This window comes from Ziziphus jujuba, chromosome 11 (assembly GCF_031755915.1).
Source record: "Ziziphus jujuba cultivar Dongzao chromosome 11, ASM3175591v1".
NCBI classification, from domain to species: domain Eukaryota; kingdom Viridiplantae; phylum Streptophyta; class Magnoliopsida; order Rosales; family Rhamnaceae; genus Ziziphus; species Ziziphus jujuba.
Genome location: NC_083389.1, coordinates 16,442,045 through 16,458,043, shown reverse-complemented (window position 1 = coordinate 16,458,043; position 15,999 = coordinate 16,442,045). Strand labels below are relative to the sequence as shown.

The 15,999-nt window shown below is 35.2% G+C and overlaps 4 protein-coding genes and 1 pseudogene across 5 annotated transcripts; all 5 read right to left on the bottom strand.

Moving 5' to 3' along the window:
- Nucleotides 1-383: 383 nt before the first annotated feature.
- LOC125418108 (mitochondrial import inner membrane translocase subunit TIM17-2) lies at nt 384-2,820 on the bottom strand. The gene is made up of 2 exons (XM_016047350.4): nt 1,921-2,820; nt 384-972 (listed from the first exon to the last, which is right to left on the bottom strand). The coding sequence occupies exon 1, from the start codon at nt 2,668-2,670 to the stop codon at nt 1,993-1,995; it is 678 nt and encodes a 225-aa protein (XP_015902836.3). The 5' UTR covers nt 2,671-2,820; the 3' UTR covers nt 384-972; nt 1,921-1,992.
- Nucleotides 2,821-4,902: 2,082 nt separating this feature from the next.
- LOC132800068 (probable 3-hydroxyisobutyrate dehydrogenase-like 1, mitochondrial) lies at nt 4,903-6,241 on the bottom strand (annotated as a pseudogene).
- A 567-nt stretch (nt 6,242-6,808) lies between these two features.
- LOC132799998 (mitochondrial import inner membrane translocase subunit TIM17-2-like) lies at nt 6,809-9,875 on the bottom strand. 2 transcript variants are annotated; one of them, XM_060812861.1, is made up of 3 exons: nt 8,348-9,875; nt 7,315-7,397; nt 6,809-7,153 (listed from the first exon to the last, which is right to left on the bottom strand). In XM_060812861.1, exon 1 carries the CDS (start codon nt 9,843-9,845, stop codon nt 9,168-9,170), a length of 678 nt encoding a protein of 225 aa, XP_060668844.1. In that variant the 5' UTR covers nt 9,846-9,875; the 3' UTR covers nt 6,809-7,153; nt 7,315-7,397; nt 8,348-9,167. The 2 variants fall into 2 exon arrangements, with proteins under 2 accessions (XP_060668844.1, XP_060668843.1); XM_060812860.1 differs by having other exon boundaries at nt 6,809-7,397.
- A 2,450-nt stretch (nt 9,876-12,325) lies between these two features.
- Nucleotides 12,326-13,706, bottom strand: LOC107435721 (mitochondrial import inner membrane translocase subunit TIM17-2). Its single transcript, XM_060812754.1, has one exon. It carries the CDS (start codon nt 13,177-13,179, stop codon nt 12,526-12,528), a length of 654 nt encoding a protein of 217 aa, XP_060668737.1. The 5' UTR covers nt 13,180-13,706; the 3' UTR covers nt 12,326-12,525.
- A 154-nt stretch (nt 13,707-13,860) lies between these two features.
- LOC107435728 (mitochondrial import inner membrane translocase subunit TIM17-2) lies at nt 13,861-14,857 on the bottom strand. Its single transcript, XM_016047354.4, has one exon. It carries the CDS (start codon nt 14,645-14,647, stop codon nt 13,982-13,984), a length of 666 nt encoding a protein of 221 aa, XP_015902840.2. The 5' UTR covers nt 14,648-14,857; the 3' UTR covers nt 13,861-13,981.
- Between the last annotated feature and the right edge of the window lie 1,142 nt (nt 14,858-15,999).

Below are 15,999 nucleotides of genomic sequence, written 5' to 3'. Positions count from 1 at the left end.
TCAACCTATAATATATATTTTTTATAATATTGTCAATTTGACGTAGGTATGATCTAACAAAGAATGTCAAAAAAACAAAACATTTCACTTGTAGCTCTCGCCAATTGCCATGTTGTGTGGGTTAAATCAAAACAAATAAGTGACGGAATGACATGATTAAATATGTAAATATCTTTGCATTGTCGAGTTCAAGCAAGTGAGACTGTGAGAAGACATCAATGGAAAATATTTAATCAAACATTATTGTCATGGAAATATACAACGCTTTCTTTTGGAAAAAATTTTGGCCCCACTCAAAAATAGGTGCATAATTTTTATTTTTATTTTTTGATTGGTAAGCAAGCCTCTAGTATTTATTTTCTATCCCAAAAAAAAACACTATATAAATCAAAATCCATGCATAATCATATAAATATACGAAATAATGTTAAAAGCATAAATAGAAATTGCAGACAAAGCTATGGAGGTAAAGGAATTAAAACGGGCAATGCATTTACACTCCATATAACATATCATGAATTCATGCTCATGGCTCATTCTTACTTAACATTGAGCCAATCTTACTGCTAGAACTTTGAAGGGTTTCGCTCACCTAGATCAATTGAATAGAGTAATGGTCATGCTAATGATGGAAAAGAAAAATATCCATATTCTCAATGGTGCAGCAATGGCCAAGCATGATCCACCAAAGAAACAAAGCACCTCTACAAAGCTTGCGCCAAGTAAAACTGCAATATTACCATTTACAAATTCATAAAACAAGATCTAAATCAGTCTTTTGATATACAAATTACAGAAATTACTGGTCTATGAAATCCTTCATTCTGAAACATAACTACGGAATCAATGCAAGTGAGATTCTTAACATTATAGTTCAAGTGAGTTCTACCATTGGTAAGAGAAATAGCGCCAAAAGTACTGCAGGCTAAACCAACAAAGCATCCAGCATTCTTTCTCCAGATTGAGTCCAATCTGCAGTTTGAATCCAATAAAGATATTCATTTCCAGAATTTCAATACAACTACTAGACTGCGGTCTGAATGAACTAGGTAAAGAGCCGTATATGATTGTGCAAGGCATATTTCACTCATTCAACTACATAATATTTTGATCCAAGTTTCCAGACAAAATGTCATCTCCCTGCAAATGGGAGTTCTGTGTTCTTCAGCAGTGAGCCTCGGTATTAATATCATTCATAACTGCATTACACAGTACATTCTCATAATAGTGAATGAAGACACCATACGAAGTGCACAAGTACCCCAACAAGAACGGTAAAAAATGAATCAACAAGAAAGAGAAGCAAATCCATAGGATGATAAACTATGAAGTGACAGGAATTCAACAGCGTTTGATAGTATCTCATTTGCTTTTTCAAACTTCAAGAGCTGATAACAACAAAATCTCCACCTATAAATCAGAATCAAAACGTAGCTAACCTTTCTACAAACCCACCAGCGAGAGTCACAACCCACCACCATATGCTGCATGTAACAGGTTTGTTCAAACACTAACCACCAAACAAACATAATGGGAAACCAATCAATGAAGCCTGTAAGTTAATCCTTTAATGAACACCTTTCTGGCCAAAAGAAAGGTAAGAGCAAGACAATAAACCACTGCCATATACAACAAGAATTACAAGCTCTTTATTTTCCCTCTCATGATTCCATTCTTAGAAAATGAACTTCAGAGCCACAATCATACAAGTAGTAGATTGAACTCCCAAATATCTAATACTTAATAGCAGCTGCTCTCAGTCAAAATTCCATTGGTAAGAAGCATTATTTTACAGGCAGAATTCATAAATATAATTATATGAAATAAAAAGCAGAATTGCAGTAAATAGCAGGTTTCCAAAACAATAGTAAAAGCATAAAAACGTTAAATTCACTAATTCCCCAGTTCTCAAAACCATACCTCTTCTAACAACGAACTGATTTTAAATTGATTTTTTTTTTTAATCAAAATCACATTTTTTTCACCCAAAAATCACTTATACTCAAAACTTGGCACAGGGGGTGCATCGTAACTCTCCAAAACCTTGGTTTCGCTTCCACTACTCGACGGTACTTGAGACTCTTTCTTCTTTCCACCACCGAACCACCCACCAACCCACGAATCGGAACCCGAATCGGAAGAAGACCCAGTTGACAACGCCACTTCAGGACCTGGCTGCCCCGGCAGCTGGCTCGGATACCCAGGCAAGGCGGGCAGATTGGGCGGCGGCTCTTCAAGAATAACCCGTTGATTTTGTTCAGCGAACTTGTTGATCATGATTCCAGCACCTTCGATCAAAGCCAACAGTACACCACCAACAGCAGCCGAACGAGCCGCTGAGGGGAGACCCTGACGCATCTGGAGCAAGCCGCCGGTGGCGGCGCCGGCCATGATGGAGTTCCAAGGATCCTCCTTTTGGCGGAGGTAAACCAAGCCGCAATCGAAAGTGGAGAACAAGCCGCCCCAGACGGCGAAGCCGCCGCCGACACGAGGGGAGTTCATCCTGACGGCTTGGCAGGCGCCAGGGAACCGAGCACCACTGGGGGAGTTGCGGAGACCTTTGAGAAAGTAAAAAGCGGAGCTGCCGACGGCCCCCATAGCAAAAGCACCGCCGATGTCGTCAAGAATACGATCGGGACAGGGTTCTCGCGTAGCCTCCGGAGTTCCCATGCGAATTCTCACCCACAGCTCTGAATTTCTTTTCTTTTTTTTTCTTTTTTTTCCTTAGAAACGAAAAGAGCGGCTGTAAAGAGGCACGCAGTGTGGAGACGGAAGCTTAACGTTTTTGGAACAACATTTCAAGGCACAGGGACAAAGGGTTCACTTTATTATTATTATTATTATTATTATTGTTATTATTATTATAAACAAGGGCCTCACTTAGAAATTATTTCAACTGATTTTTTTTATACGAATAATAATTATTTCTTCTATTTAATTTTTCTATAAAAATAATTTATCAAATATTAGAGGAGGTGTTTTTACTGTTTTTAGAGCTCTTTTTGAACTTTAAAAATTATTTCCAAATTAATATTAATTTTACCATATATTTTTTATTTATTTAAGACAAATTTCATTTAGATTTTTTAGTTTTATTATATTTATTTATGATTTTAATTGTAAAAATTAATCAAAAAAAATTAATTGATAGTTCAGAGTACAATTTTTAATAAATATAGATTTAAATATAATTAACCAAAATCAAAATGGTCTAAATGAAAATTTTTCCCTTTATTTAAGGTTTAACATTTTATTAATGGATATAGTTGTAATATTAAAATTATTTAAATTGTGGTATATTTAATAAATTTTGCGTATGAATAAAAAATCTCAAAATAAAGAAGTATTACCATTTTTTTTAAACTACTATTATTATCATTAGTAAATAATTATCAAAGAATTTATATGTTAAATAGTAATTTTATTTATTTTTTTTTTTTTTTACCATTGAAGGATTTATTTTTAAAATTTTCAAATAAAAATAATAAAATTAAATATCCTAATTAAAATTTATAACATACCAATAATGATAAATAATAATTTTTTCTTTTCTTTTCCTTTTGTAGAGAGGAGGACTCGAACTATGATTTTCTCAAGGAAATATAATGGCTTTGCCATTGAGAGGTAGTGTTCCGCTAAGCAAGAATCGAAATGGATAAATGTGAAAATAAAAATTAATGCAAATTTTATAAGGAATTAGAATAACAATGGGATTTATAATTTATTTCCATTTAAGTCTTATGGGATTTATAATTTATTTCCATTTAAGTCTTTACTAAGTAGCCGAATTTGCTTAGTTACTTGGGGGCAAAACAAAATCTGTAGCCACTGTAAAATGTCTGCATCTATGTCTAATTTGGTGTGGTGTTATAGTCAATAACATGACATAGAAATCTTGGAATCCCGCTTGACCCTCGTCTTCTGTATCTCTATATTGGTAATACCATGACTATTTTTTTAATCCATAGCATCATTAAAATTTACTTTTACATTTTAGCATTTTCCTTTGCCTTTTGTATGTTTTTTCCTCTTCCAAGAAAATCAGCTCCACTCCAATAAGAATTTCACCTTTCCACAGCTCACAGCTCCTATCATGTTTTATCTCTAGCTCCAATTGTGATAAAAAAAACCTAGCCATAACTAACTTGAGAAATTAAAAGTAACATAACTCATAACTTAAGCACTGAGAATTAGATTAACAAAACACAATTGCAAACATCAAGATAAAATTGCCGCATCTCGTTACCAATTTTCTCTCATACAAAAGCATCAGAGCAACTTTCTCTCATACAAAAGCATCAGAGCAACAAAACATGTGAACGACCATAAAACCACACATCTCCACCAAATAGAGGACATGTTTAAGAAACATCAGGAAAATGTACAAATTCAACACTACAGGAAGAAAAATTTAAATCCTTTTATCTTGAATATTATTAAAATAATCATATTATAGGATTACATATGAGTTCAAATGTCTCGCCAAGATCAACATATTTATTTATCTAAATTGCTGGAACAGATGCAGATTCAAGGGAAACATTGTTTCTTCTCCAAGAAAATCAGCTCCGCTCAAATAAGAATTTTAGTATTCCACAGCTCACAGTGCCTACCATGTTGGATCTCTAACTCCAGTTGTGATAACATAAACTCAGAGAAGTGAATTTATAGCCATAACTACCTTGAGCAATTCTAACATAACTCAAAACTTAAGTACCCAGAGCTAGATTAACACAACATAATTCCAAAAATCCAGATAAAATTGCTGTATCTCATTAACAATTTTCTATCATACAAAAGCATCAGAGCAAAAAACGTTAATGACCATAAAACCACACATCTCCACCAAATAGAGGACATGTTAAGAAACAGCAGGAAAATGTACAAATTCAACACAGCAGGAAGATAAATATTTTTAACGTGAATATTATTCATGTATTCATAATATAGGGTATTACATGAGTTCAATTGTCTGCCCACAATCATCTCATCATCATCTTATTATTCAATTCATCGATTTAAGTTGCTGGAGCAGAAGCAGCTTCAAGGGTAACATTGTTAAGCCGCTCCAGAGCCAAAATAAGAGCTTGGGTTCCCAAATTCCCTTCCCCATGAGCCTTTAACGAGAGGTAAAGCTGCTGAGCCAAGGCCAACCCAGGAAGAGCAAGCCCCAAGTTCTGGCACTCCTTCAAACAAATCCCCAAGTCCTTAACGAAGTGATTCACATAGAACCCGGGCTCGAAATCCCTCTTAAGAATCCGAGGCCCATATAAATCCAGAGACTTTGACCCGGCGGCACCGGTGGATATCGCATTCAAAAACAAACCCACATCGAGACCCGCTTTGTGAGCATAAACCATACCTTCCACAACCCCACCATGGTCGAAGCTATGGTTATCTGGTTCGCTAGCTTCGCAAACTGTCCTCTTCCCGGAGAGCCCATATAATTAACCTTACCCAAGAGGGCAAATAGTGGATTCAGTCGTTGAACCACGGTTTCATCGCCGCCGGCGAAGATAGCCAGTGTAGCGTTCTTCGCTCCACGATCGCCGCCGGATACAGGAGCATCAATCGAGGCACAACCCTTGGCAGCTGCGGCGGTGGCTATCTCGATGGCAAGGGAGGGCTCCGAGGTGGTCATGTCAACGAGGACACCCCCAGAGCGGAGGCCGGCGAGTGCTCCGGAGGTGGGGTCCAAGAGAACTGAGCGGACATCGGAGGGGTAGCCGACGATGGTAAAGACGACGCCGGATTGGGAAGCGACGGCGAGGGGGGAGTTGGCCAGGTGGGCCCCCAAGTCGACGAGGGGTTGGGCCTTGGCAAGAGTGCGGTTGAAGACGGTGAGAGAGTAGCCAGCGTTGATGATATGGGCGCACATGAAGCGGCCCATGACTCCGGTACCGATCCAGCCCACGCGGGTCTTTGATGGGCTGACGATGGGCTCGGCGGCGGTGGCCATGGCGCGGCGGAGCATTGTCAGAAGGTGAAGAGAGAGTGAGGAAATGGACGAGTGGGAGTGGGAGTGGAAGTAGCGAAGGTGAGAGCGTTGTGAGAGTGAGAGTAGCATTTTATGTCTTATCCGAGTGTTGGTTCCGGGAATTTCAAGGCCACCGAGGAAAAACGAACATGTCTTTTTGGTAATTTTGTTCCATTTTAAGGTCCGTTACATATCATTAGAAATAGAGGCCGCTATGCATTTGTTTGTTTCATTTTTTCCCCCAATGTGACCTTGTTCTGAAGTAGCAATAGGAGGATTCTAACACTGAATTATGCCGGATAAGCAAGAATTGAACTGGATAACTATTAAAATAAGAGTTAAGGCAATATCCTTATATGTTTACGACAAATTTTTTCAAGGAATTAGAATAACAATGGGGTTTTATTTTGTTTTATTTTATTTTTGGTAAATTAATACCCTTAAAGTGTTTGTCAACCTATAATATATATTTTTTATAATATTGTCAATTTGACATAGGTATAATCTAACAAAGAATGTCAAAAAAACAAAACAATTCACTCGTAGCTCTCGCCAATTGCCAGGTTGTGTGGGTTAAATCAAAACAAATAATAAGTGACGGAATGACATAATTAAATATGTAAATATCTTTGCATTGTCGAGTTCAAGCGAGACTGAGAAGACATCAATGGAAAATATTTAATCAAACATTATTGTCATGGAAATATACAACGTTTTCTTTTGGAAAAATTTTTGGCCCCACTCAAAAATAGGTGCATAATTTTTATTTTTATTTTTTGACTGGTAAGCAAGCCTCTAGTATTTATTTTCTATCCCAAAAAAAACACTATATAAATCAAAATCCATGCATAATCATATAAATATACGAAATAATGTTAAAAGCATAAATAGAAATTGCAGACAAAGCTATGGAGGTAAAGGAATTAAAACGGGCAATGCATTTACACTCCATATAACATATCATGAATTCATGCTCATGGCTCATTCTTACTTAACATTGAGCCAATCTTACTGCTAGAACTTTGAAGGGTTTCGCTCACCTAGATCAATTGAATAGAGTAATGGTCATGCTAATGATGGAAAAGAAAAATATCCATATTCTCAATGGTGCAGCAATGGCCAAGCATGATCCACCAAAGAAACAAAGCACCTCTACAAAGCTTGCGCCAAGTAAAACTGCAATATTACCATTTACAAATTCATAAAACAAGATCTAAATCAGTCTTTTGATATACAAATTACAGAAATTACTGGTCTATGAAATCCTTCATTCTGAAACATAACTACGGAATCAATGCAAGTGAGATTCTTAACATTATAGTTCAAGTGAGTTCTACCATTGGTAAGAGAAATAGCGCCAAAAGTACTGCAGGCTAAACCAACAAAGCATCCAGCATTCTTTCTCCAGATTGAGTCCAATCTGCAGTTTGAATCCAATAAAGATATTCATTTCCAGAATTTCAATACAACTACTAGACTGCGGTCTGAATGAACTAGGTAAAGAGCCGTATATGATTGTGCAAGGCATATTTCACTCATTCAACTACATAATATTTTGATCCAAGTTTCCAGACAAAATGTCATCTCCCTGCAAATGGGAGTTCTGTGTTCTTCAGCAGTGAGCCTCGGTATTAATATCATTCATAACTGCATTACACAGTACATTCTCATAATAGTGAATGAAGACACCATACGAAGTGCACAAGTACCCCAACAAGAACGGTAAAAAATGAATCAACAAGAACGAGAAGCAAATCCATAGGATGATAAACTATGAAGTGACAGGAATTCAACAGCGTTTGATAGTATCTCATTTGCTTTTTCAAACTTCAAGAGCTGATAACAACAAAATCTCCACCTATAAATCAGAATCAAAACGTAGCTAACCTTTCTACTAACCCACCAGCGAGAGTCACAACCCACCACCATATGCTGCATGTAACAGGTTTGTTCAAACACTAACCACCAAACAAACATAATGGGAAACCAATCAATGAAGCCTGTAAGTTAATCCTTTAATGAACACCTTTCTGGCCAAAAGAAAGGTAAGAGCAAGACAATAAACCACTGCCATATACAACAAGAATTACAAGCTCTTTATTTTCTCTCTCATGATTCCATTCTTAGAAAATGAACTTCAGAGCCACAATCATACAAGTATTAGATTGAACTCCCAAATATCTAATACTCAATAGCAGCTGCTCTCAGTCAAAATTCCATTGGTAAGAAGCATTATTTTACAGGCAGAATTCATAAATATAATTATATATGAAATAAAAAGCAGAATTGCAGTAAATAGCAGGTTTCTAAAACAATAGTAAAAGCATAAAAACCTCAAATTCACTAATTCCCCAGTTCTCAAAACCATACCTCTTCTAACAACGAACTGATTTTAAATTGATTTTTTTTTTAAATCAAAATCACATTTTTTCACCCAAAAATCACTTATACTCAAAACTTGGCACAGGGGGTGCATCGTAACTCTCCAAAACCTTGGTTTCGCTTCCACTACTCGACGGTACTTGAGACTCTTTCTTCTTTCCACCACCGAACCACCCACCAACCCACGAATCGGAACCCGAATCGGAAGAAGACCCAGTTGACAACGCCACTTCAGGACCTGGCTGCCCCGGCAGGTGGCTGCTGGTTGTGATTCAATTGAGAGATGGTCAAAAGTTAACGTTTCTTTTAAGCATCACTTGTGAAACGGTGCCGTTGCACTTAAGGAAGTAGTTAGGATGAGTCAGCGGTTAGTTTTCTGTTTTGGAGGTTTATAAATAATGGTTTAACTGCAGAAACAGAAAAACAGATGATAGAAGCAGCTAGTTCTCGATCAAAGTTTTTTCTTCTGGTTTTCTCTTTTCTTGTTGTAGCCTCTTTCTCTTTGTATTTCTCTTTCTCTAGGTATTGTTTAGGATCATTCTGGGTGAGTGATTTGTGAGAAAGAGAAAGGTTGTAAAGGGGTTTCTGGTGTGGTTTATGGGTGTAGAAAATCTGTAAAATCAAGAGAGAAACTGCTACAAAGGTGTATCTGTTTTGTTCATAGTGCAAGAACTTCTTGGATGGAGTTCACCGAGGATGTAGGTCATTTCTAGACCGAACCTCGTAAAATTTGTGTGTTCTTTGTGTGATTCTTCTTGTTTGTTTCTTTCTATATGTTGCTGTGATGAGTTCTGTATTGAATTAAGTTTCAATAATACTCAAAACTTGGCACAGGGGGTGCATCGTAACTCTCCAAAACCTTGGTTTCGCTTCCACTACTCGACGGTACTTGAGACTCTTTCTTCTTTCCACCACCGAACCACCCACCAACCCACGAATCGGAACCCGAATCGGAAGAAGACCCAGTTGACAACGCCACTTCAGGACCTGGCTGCCCCGGCAGGTGGCTCGGATACCCAGGCAAGGCGGGCAGATTGGGCGGCGGCTCTTCAAGTATAACCCGTTGATTTTGTTCAGCGAACTTGTTGATCATGATTCCAGCACCTTCGATCAAAGCCAACTGTACACCACCAACAGCAGCCGAACGAGCCGCTGAGGGGAGACCCTGACGCATCTGGAGCAAGCCGCCGGTGGCGGCGCCGGCCATGATGGAGTTCCAAGGATCCTCCTTTTGGCGGAGGTAAACCAAGCCGCAATCGAAAGTGGAGAACAAGCCGCCCCAGACGGCGAAGCCGCCGCCGACACGAGGGGAGTTCATCCTGACGGCTTGGCAGGCGCCAGGGAACCGAGCACCACTGGGGGAGTTGCGGAGACCTTTGAGAAAGTAAAAAGCGGAGCTGCCGACGGCCCCCATAGCAAAAGCACCGCCGATGTTGTCAAGAATACGATCGGGACAGGGTTCTCGCGTAGCCTCCGGAGTTCCCATGCGAATTCTCACCCACAGTTCTGAATTTCTTTTCTTTTTTTTCCTTAGAAACGAAAAGAACGGCTGTAAAGAGACACGCAGTGTCGAGACGGAAGCTTAACGTTTTTGGAACAACATTTCAAGGCACAGGGACAAAGGGTTCACTTTTTTATTATTATTATTATTATTATTGTTATTATTATTATAAACAAGGGCCTCACTTAGAAATTATTTCAACTGATTTTTTTATACGAATAATAATTATTTCTTCTATTTAATTTTCTATAAAAATAATTTATCAAATATTAGAGGAGGTGTTTTTACTGTTTTTAGAGCGCTTTTTGAACTTTAAAAATTATTTCCAACTTAATATTAATTTTGCCATATATTTTTTATTTATTTAAGACAAATTTCATTTAGATTTTTTAGTTTTATTATATTTAATTATGATTTTAATTGTAAAAATTAATCAAAAAAATTAATTGATAGTACAGAGTATAATTTTTTATAAATATGGATTTAAATATGATTAAACAAAATCAAAATGATCTAAATGAAAATTTTTCCCTTTATTTAAGGTTTAACATTTTATTAATGGATATAGTTGTAATATTAAAAATTATTTAAATTGTAGTATATTTAATAAATTTTGCAGTATGAATAAAAAATCTCAAAATAAAGAAGTATTACCATTTTTTTTAAACTACTATTATTATCATTAGTAAATAATTATCAAAGAATTTATATGTTAAATAGTAATTTTTTTTTATTTTTTTTTACCATTGAAGGATTTATTTTTAAAAGTTTCAAATAAAAATAATAAAATTAAATATCCTAATTAAAATTTATAACATACCAATAATGATAAATAATAATTTTTTTTTTTCTTTTCTTTTTGTAGAGAGGAGGAGTCGAACTATGATTTTCTCAAGGAAATATAATGGCTTTGCCGTTGAGAGGTAGTGTTCCGCTAAGCAAGAATCGAAATGGATAAATGTGAAAATAAAAATTAATGCAAATTTTATAAGGAATTAGAATAACAATGGGATTTATAATTTATTTCCATTTAAGTCTTATGGGATTTATAATTTATTTCCATTTAAGTCTTTACTAAGTAGCCGAATTTGTTTAGTTACTTGGGGGCAAAACAAAATCTTTGAATTTCAAAATGATCACTTTATTTTGTAATTTTTTTTGTTCAAATATGCCTTTAAATTATAATTTTGTTTCAGTTTATCCCCATCTATAAGGAAAATGGTACTTTAGTGTTTGTCAAGCTATATAATATTTTTTATAACAGTGTCATTTGACATAAGCATAAATCGATTCAGCAAAAAAAATCTATTGAAGAAGACCAAATTTGTCCCCCAAAATAAAAAATAAATAAATAAATAAATTCACTATTATCTCTTTCTATGTTAGGAGGAGGGTTAAATTAAAACAAATAAGTCACGGAATGGCATATAACTAAATATGTAAATAATTTTGCATTGCCGAGTTCAAGCGGGTGAGAGGACATCCATGAAAATATTTAATCAAACATTAATGTCATGGAAATATACAATGTTTTCTTATGAAAAGTTAGTTTTGGCGACTCAAAGACAGTTGCATAATTTTTATTTTTTTGATTAGTAAGCAAGCCTCTAGTGTTTATTTTCTGTCTGAAAAAACTACTATATTATATAAATAAAAAAACATGCATAATCATATAGATATAAATAGACATCGCTGACTGCTTTAGCAAATCCTATGGAGGGAAAGGAATCATAAAGGACACGGTATAACATATCATGGTCATGGCTCATCCTTATAACATATCGTGCATGGCATATTTCATACATTCAACTCCGTAATATTTTGATCCAAGTTTTCAGACAAAATGTCATCATCTCCCTACAAATAGGAATTCTATGTTAATCAGCAGAGAGCCTAAGTATTGACACCATTAATAAATGCATTACAAAGTTCACTCTCATAACAGTTAAAGAAGACACCATGCTAATTGCACAAGTACCACAACCAAAAAAAAAAAAAAAAAAAAAAAAAAAGGGAATTAACAAGAAAGAGAAGCAAATCCATAGGATGATAACCATGAAGTGACAGGAATTCAACAGCATTTGTTAGTATCTCATTTGCTTCCCAAGCTTCAAGCATTGATACCCACAAAATCATAGACAAGGAAAGAAAATTTCCACCGATAAAATTAGAATCAAAACGTGGCTAACTTTTCTACCCAGCCAGTCACAACCCCACTACCATACATATGTTGCATGTAACAGGTTTGTTCTAACTAATCACCAAACAAACAAATGAACACCTTTCAAAAAAAAATAAATAAATAAATAATCAAGCCTATAAGTTAATCCTAAAATGAACAAAAAGAAAGGTCAGATAATAAACCACTGTCACATACAACTACAACTACAAGCTCTTTATTGTCTAATAGTATCTAGCAGTTAATGGCTAGCTGCTCTCGGTCAAAATTCCATCGGTAAGAAGCATTATTCTAGTCATAAATAATTATATATTAAAAAAAATTGCAGTAATTAGTAGGTTTCTAAGACAATAGTAAAAGAATAAAACCTCAAATTTACTAATTCCCCAATTCTCAAAACCTCACCTCTTCTAAGAATAAATAACTTTGGAATTGATTTGTTTTAATCAAAATCATATACATATATATATATTTCACCAAAAAAAATCACTTAAACTCAAAACTTGGCACAGGGGGTGTGTCAAAACTCTCCAAAATCTTGGTTTCGCTTCCACTACTTGATGATACTTGAGACTCTTTCTTCTTTCCACCACCGAACCACCCACCAAACCATGAGCCAGAAGAAGAACCAGTTGACAATGTCTCTTCAGGACCTGGCTGCCCCGCATATCCAGGGAAGCCAGGCAGATTTGGCTGCGGCTCTTCAACAATAACTCGTTGATTTTGTTCAGCTAACTTATTGAACATGATTCCAGCCCCTTCTATCAAAGCCAACAGAGCACCACCAACAGCAGCCGAGCAAGCCGCCCCACGGAAACCCTGACGCATCTGAAGCAAGCCGCCACTAGCAGCAGCGGCTATGATGGAGTTCCAAGGATCTTCCTTTTGGCGTAGGTAAACCAAGGTGCAATCAAAAATCGAGAATAAGCCACCCCAGACAGCGAACCTGCCGCCGGTACGAGGCGCATTCATCCTGACGGCTTGGCAGCCGCCAGCAAACCGAGCACCACTAGGGGAGTTGCGGAGACCCCCGAGGAAGTAATAAGCGGAGCTGCCAACAGCTCCCATTCCGAAAGCGCCACCGATATCGTCGAGAATACGATCGGGACATGGTTCCCGATTGTTATCAGCACTTCCCATGAGATTGAGAGCTCTGAATTTTTATTTATTTTTTTTTCCCTAGGGTTTCTTCTGGTTTTGTGTTTTTGAAGCGCTTTTTATTTATTCTTTAACCTTCTAAAGAGAGGACCGATGTATGTTAGGTTTCTTGTGAAAGGCGTCGAAATTGGGTGCATTTCGACGGTAATATCCTTATTTTTGTTTCCTAAAATTATTAGAAAAAGGTTTTTTTGGTCCAATTCTTTCTTATTTACTATTATTATTTTACTTTCGGATGGTATGCTAATTTTATCAAATTCACTGAGGAAAAAAAATAAAAAAATTGTAGGATCAAATTAAACAAACAAGAAAATAATAGTCGAACATAATAGTTGAACGAATAAATGGTAAAGTGAAAATTTTCTAATTTTGAATAGAAAAAAAGATAATATAATTCAAAAGAGTAAAAATTTTGTTATTTACTTATTATGCATTCATAATAAAGTTTTAAACACAATTTATTCAGATTGATTATTATTAATATTTATTTTTACTTTTTTTTTTTTAATTTGCATATAAATGATAATTCCCTAGGGTATTTTTCCATCACAAAAATTTTTAAAATTATTCTGCCCTATAAAATTTTTGCTCACCATTTTGTTTTATAAATAGCAGGTTCCAAATTCAATACAACAGTTAAAAAAAAAGCATTAAAAGAAAAAAGAAAAAAAAAACCCACAAATTTTAAAACTAATTCCCAAGGTTCTCAAATCAAAACCATACATACCTCTTTCTAACAACGAACTAATTTGATCAAAATCACAATTTCTTCACCCAAAAAAATTCACTTGTACTCGAAACTTGGCACAGGGGGTGCATCGAAGCTCTCCAAGATCTTCGTTTCACTTCCACTACTCGATGATCCTTGAGACTCTTTCTTGTTTTCACCACCGAACCACCCACCCAACCACGAACCCGAATCCGACCCCGAACCCGAAGAAGACACTTCAGGGCCCGGTAGCTGGGTCTGATACCCGGGGACGCCGGAAAGATTCGGCGGCGGCTCGTCAAACGTAATGGGGATTTGTTGCTGTCGTTCGGCGAACTTGGTGAACATGATTCCAGCACCTTCGATCAAAGCCAACAGAACACCACCAAAAGCAGCCGAGCGAGCCGCTGAGCCCAAACCCTGACGCATCTGAAGCAAACCGCCGGTGGCGGCGCCGGCCATGATGGAGTTCCAAGGATCCTCCTTCTGGCGGAGGTAAACGAAGCCACAATCGAAAGTCGAGAACAAGCCGCCCCAGACGGCGAAACCGCCTCCGGTACGAGGAGCGTTCATCCTGACGGCTTGGCAGCCACCGACGAACCGAGCACCAGTGGGGGAGTTTCGGAGACCCCTGATGAAATGATAAGCGGAGCTGCCGACAGCTCCCATGGCGAAAGCGCCCCCGATGTCGTCAAGAATACGATCGGGACACGGTTCCCGTGTAGTCTCTGGAGTTCCCATGGGATTCTCAGAAATCTGAAACTTTCCTACGATTTGTGTCTTTTTTTTTTGGTTCCTCTCTCTTTGGTTGATCGAGAGGGTGCGGTGAACCTCAGAGAGAAAGAGATGTCGATCTTCTAGGTTTCATTTCTCAATGGCGTGAAATTTGGAGGCGTTTTGACGGAAATATCCTTCTCCCCTAAAAGTATCACAAGAAGCTCGTTGATTCTCTGTATATCACTTACAATAGGAACACGTTGATAGATACCTTACTATATCTTAAATGATAAATGGTATTTTATAAATTTTTTAATACTAAAATTTTAAAATGAGTTTTCTAATGAAATAATGCTAAAATATAGCTTAGAAAATTTAAAAATAAAATTATTTAATTAAATGTCTGAGATTTTAATTATATAGATTCCACTGTATTTTGTTTTTTAACAATTAAAAATTCAAAAATATATTAGTAAATGGTATAGGTTTTACAAATTTTATTATTATGGGACCATTATCAAAATTTATCAATTGCAAAAATTATTCAAATTTCCATCAAAATATCAATATTAAATCTTTATTAAAAAATTCATAATATTTATAAAAATTTTAACAATTTTCATGAAAATATTTATGAATTTTTTAAAAATTTAATTTATACAAAAATTTATAAATATTATTGATGTTTAATAAATTATTTTATCAAATTAATTTTGATAATAATTTTTTTTATATTTAATTATTTAATTATATAAATAAATTAAATTAAATAACTTTCTTAAATTCTATTCGCTGATAAAAATAAAAAAAATGATATAATATATTATACTAAAAATTAAAAATAACTATATTTAATATAATATATTTATAATTGATATATTAATAATTACATGAAAAACTATCAAAGATACATTTTTTAATCATTATTTTTTATATTTCACATCTTAAAATGATAATGTGGAATAAATTAATAATTTTTAATTATCTAAAATTTCTATGAGTATTGACATGATATTTATAAAATATAATATAGTTATAATAATTGTTTTATCTTAATTAATAAATAATTTTATCAAATATATATATATATATATATTTTTTTTTTGCATATTTTTATAAATAATAATTTATTTATGATCATTGACACTTATTATAAATTAAATTGATTAAAAGAAACATAATATCTATTGAATATTTTTGTAATTTCTATAATTAATTTGATAATTGATTAATTAAATAAGCTAATACTAAAATTTTATCAAAAGTTTTTATTTTTTTAAATAAATTTTTCTCAAGTTTGAATATTTTTTATAAATTTTGATCGATATTTTTTATATTTCCATAAAAATTTCTATATTTTAAATCTTCAATATTTT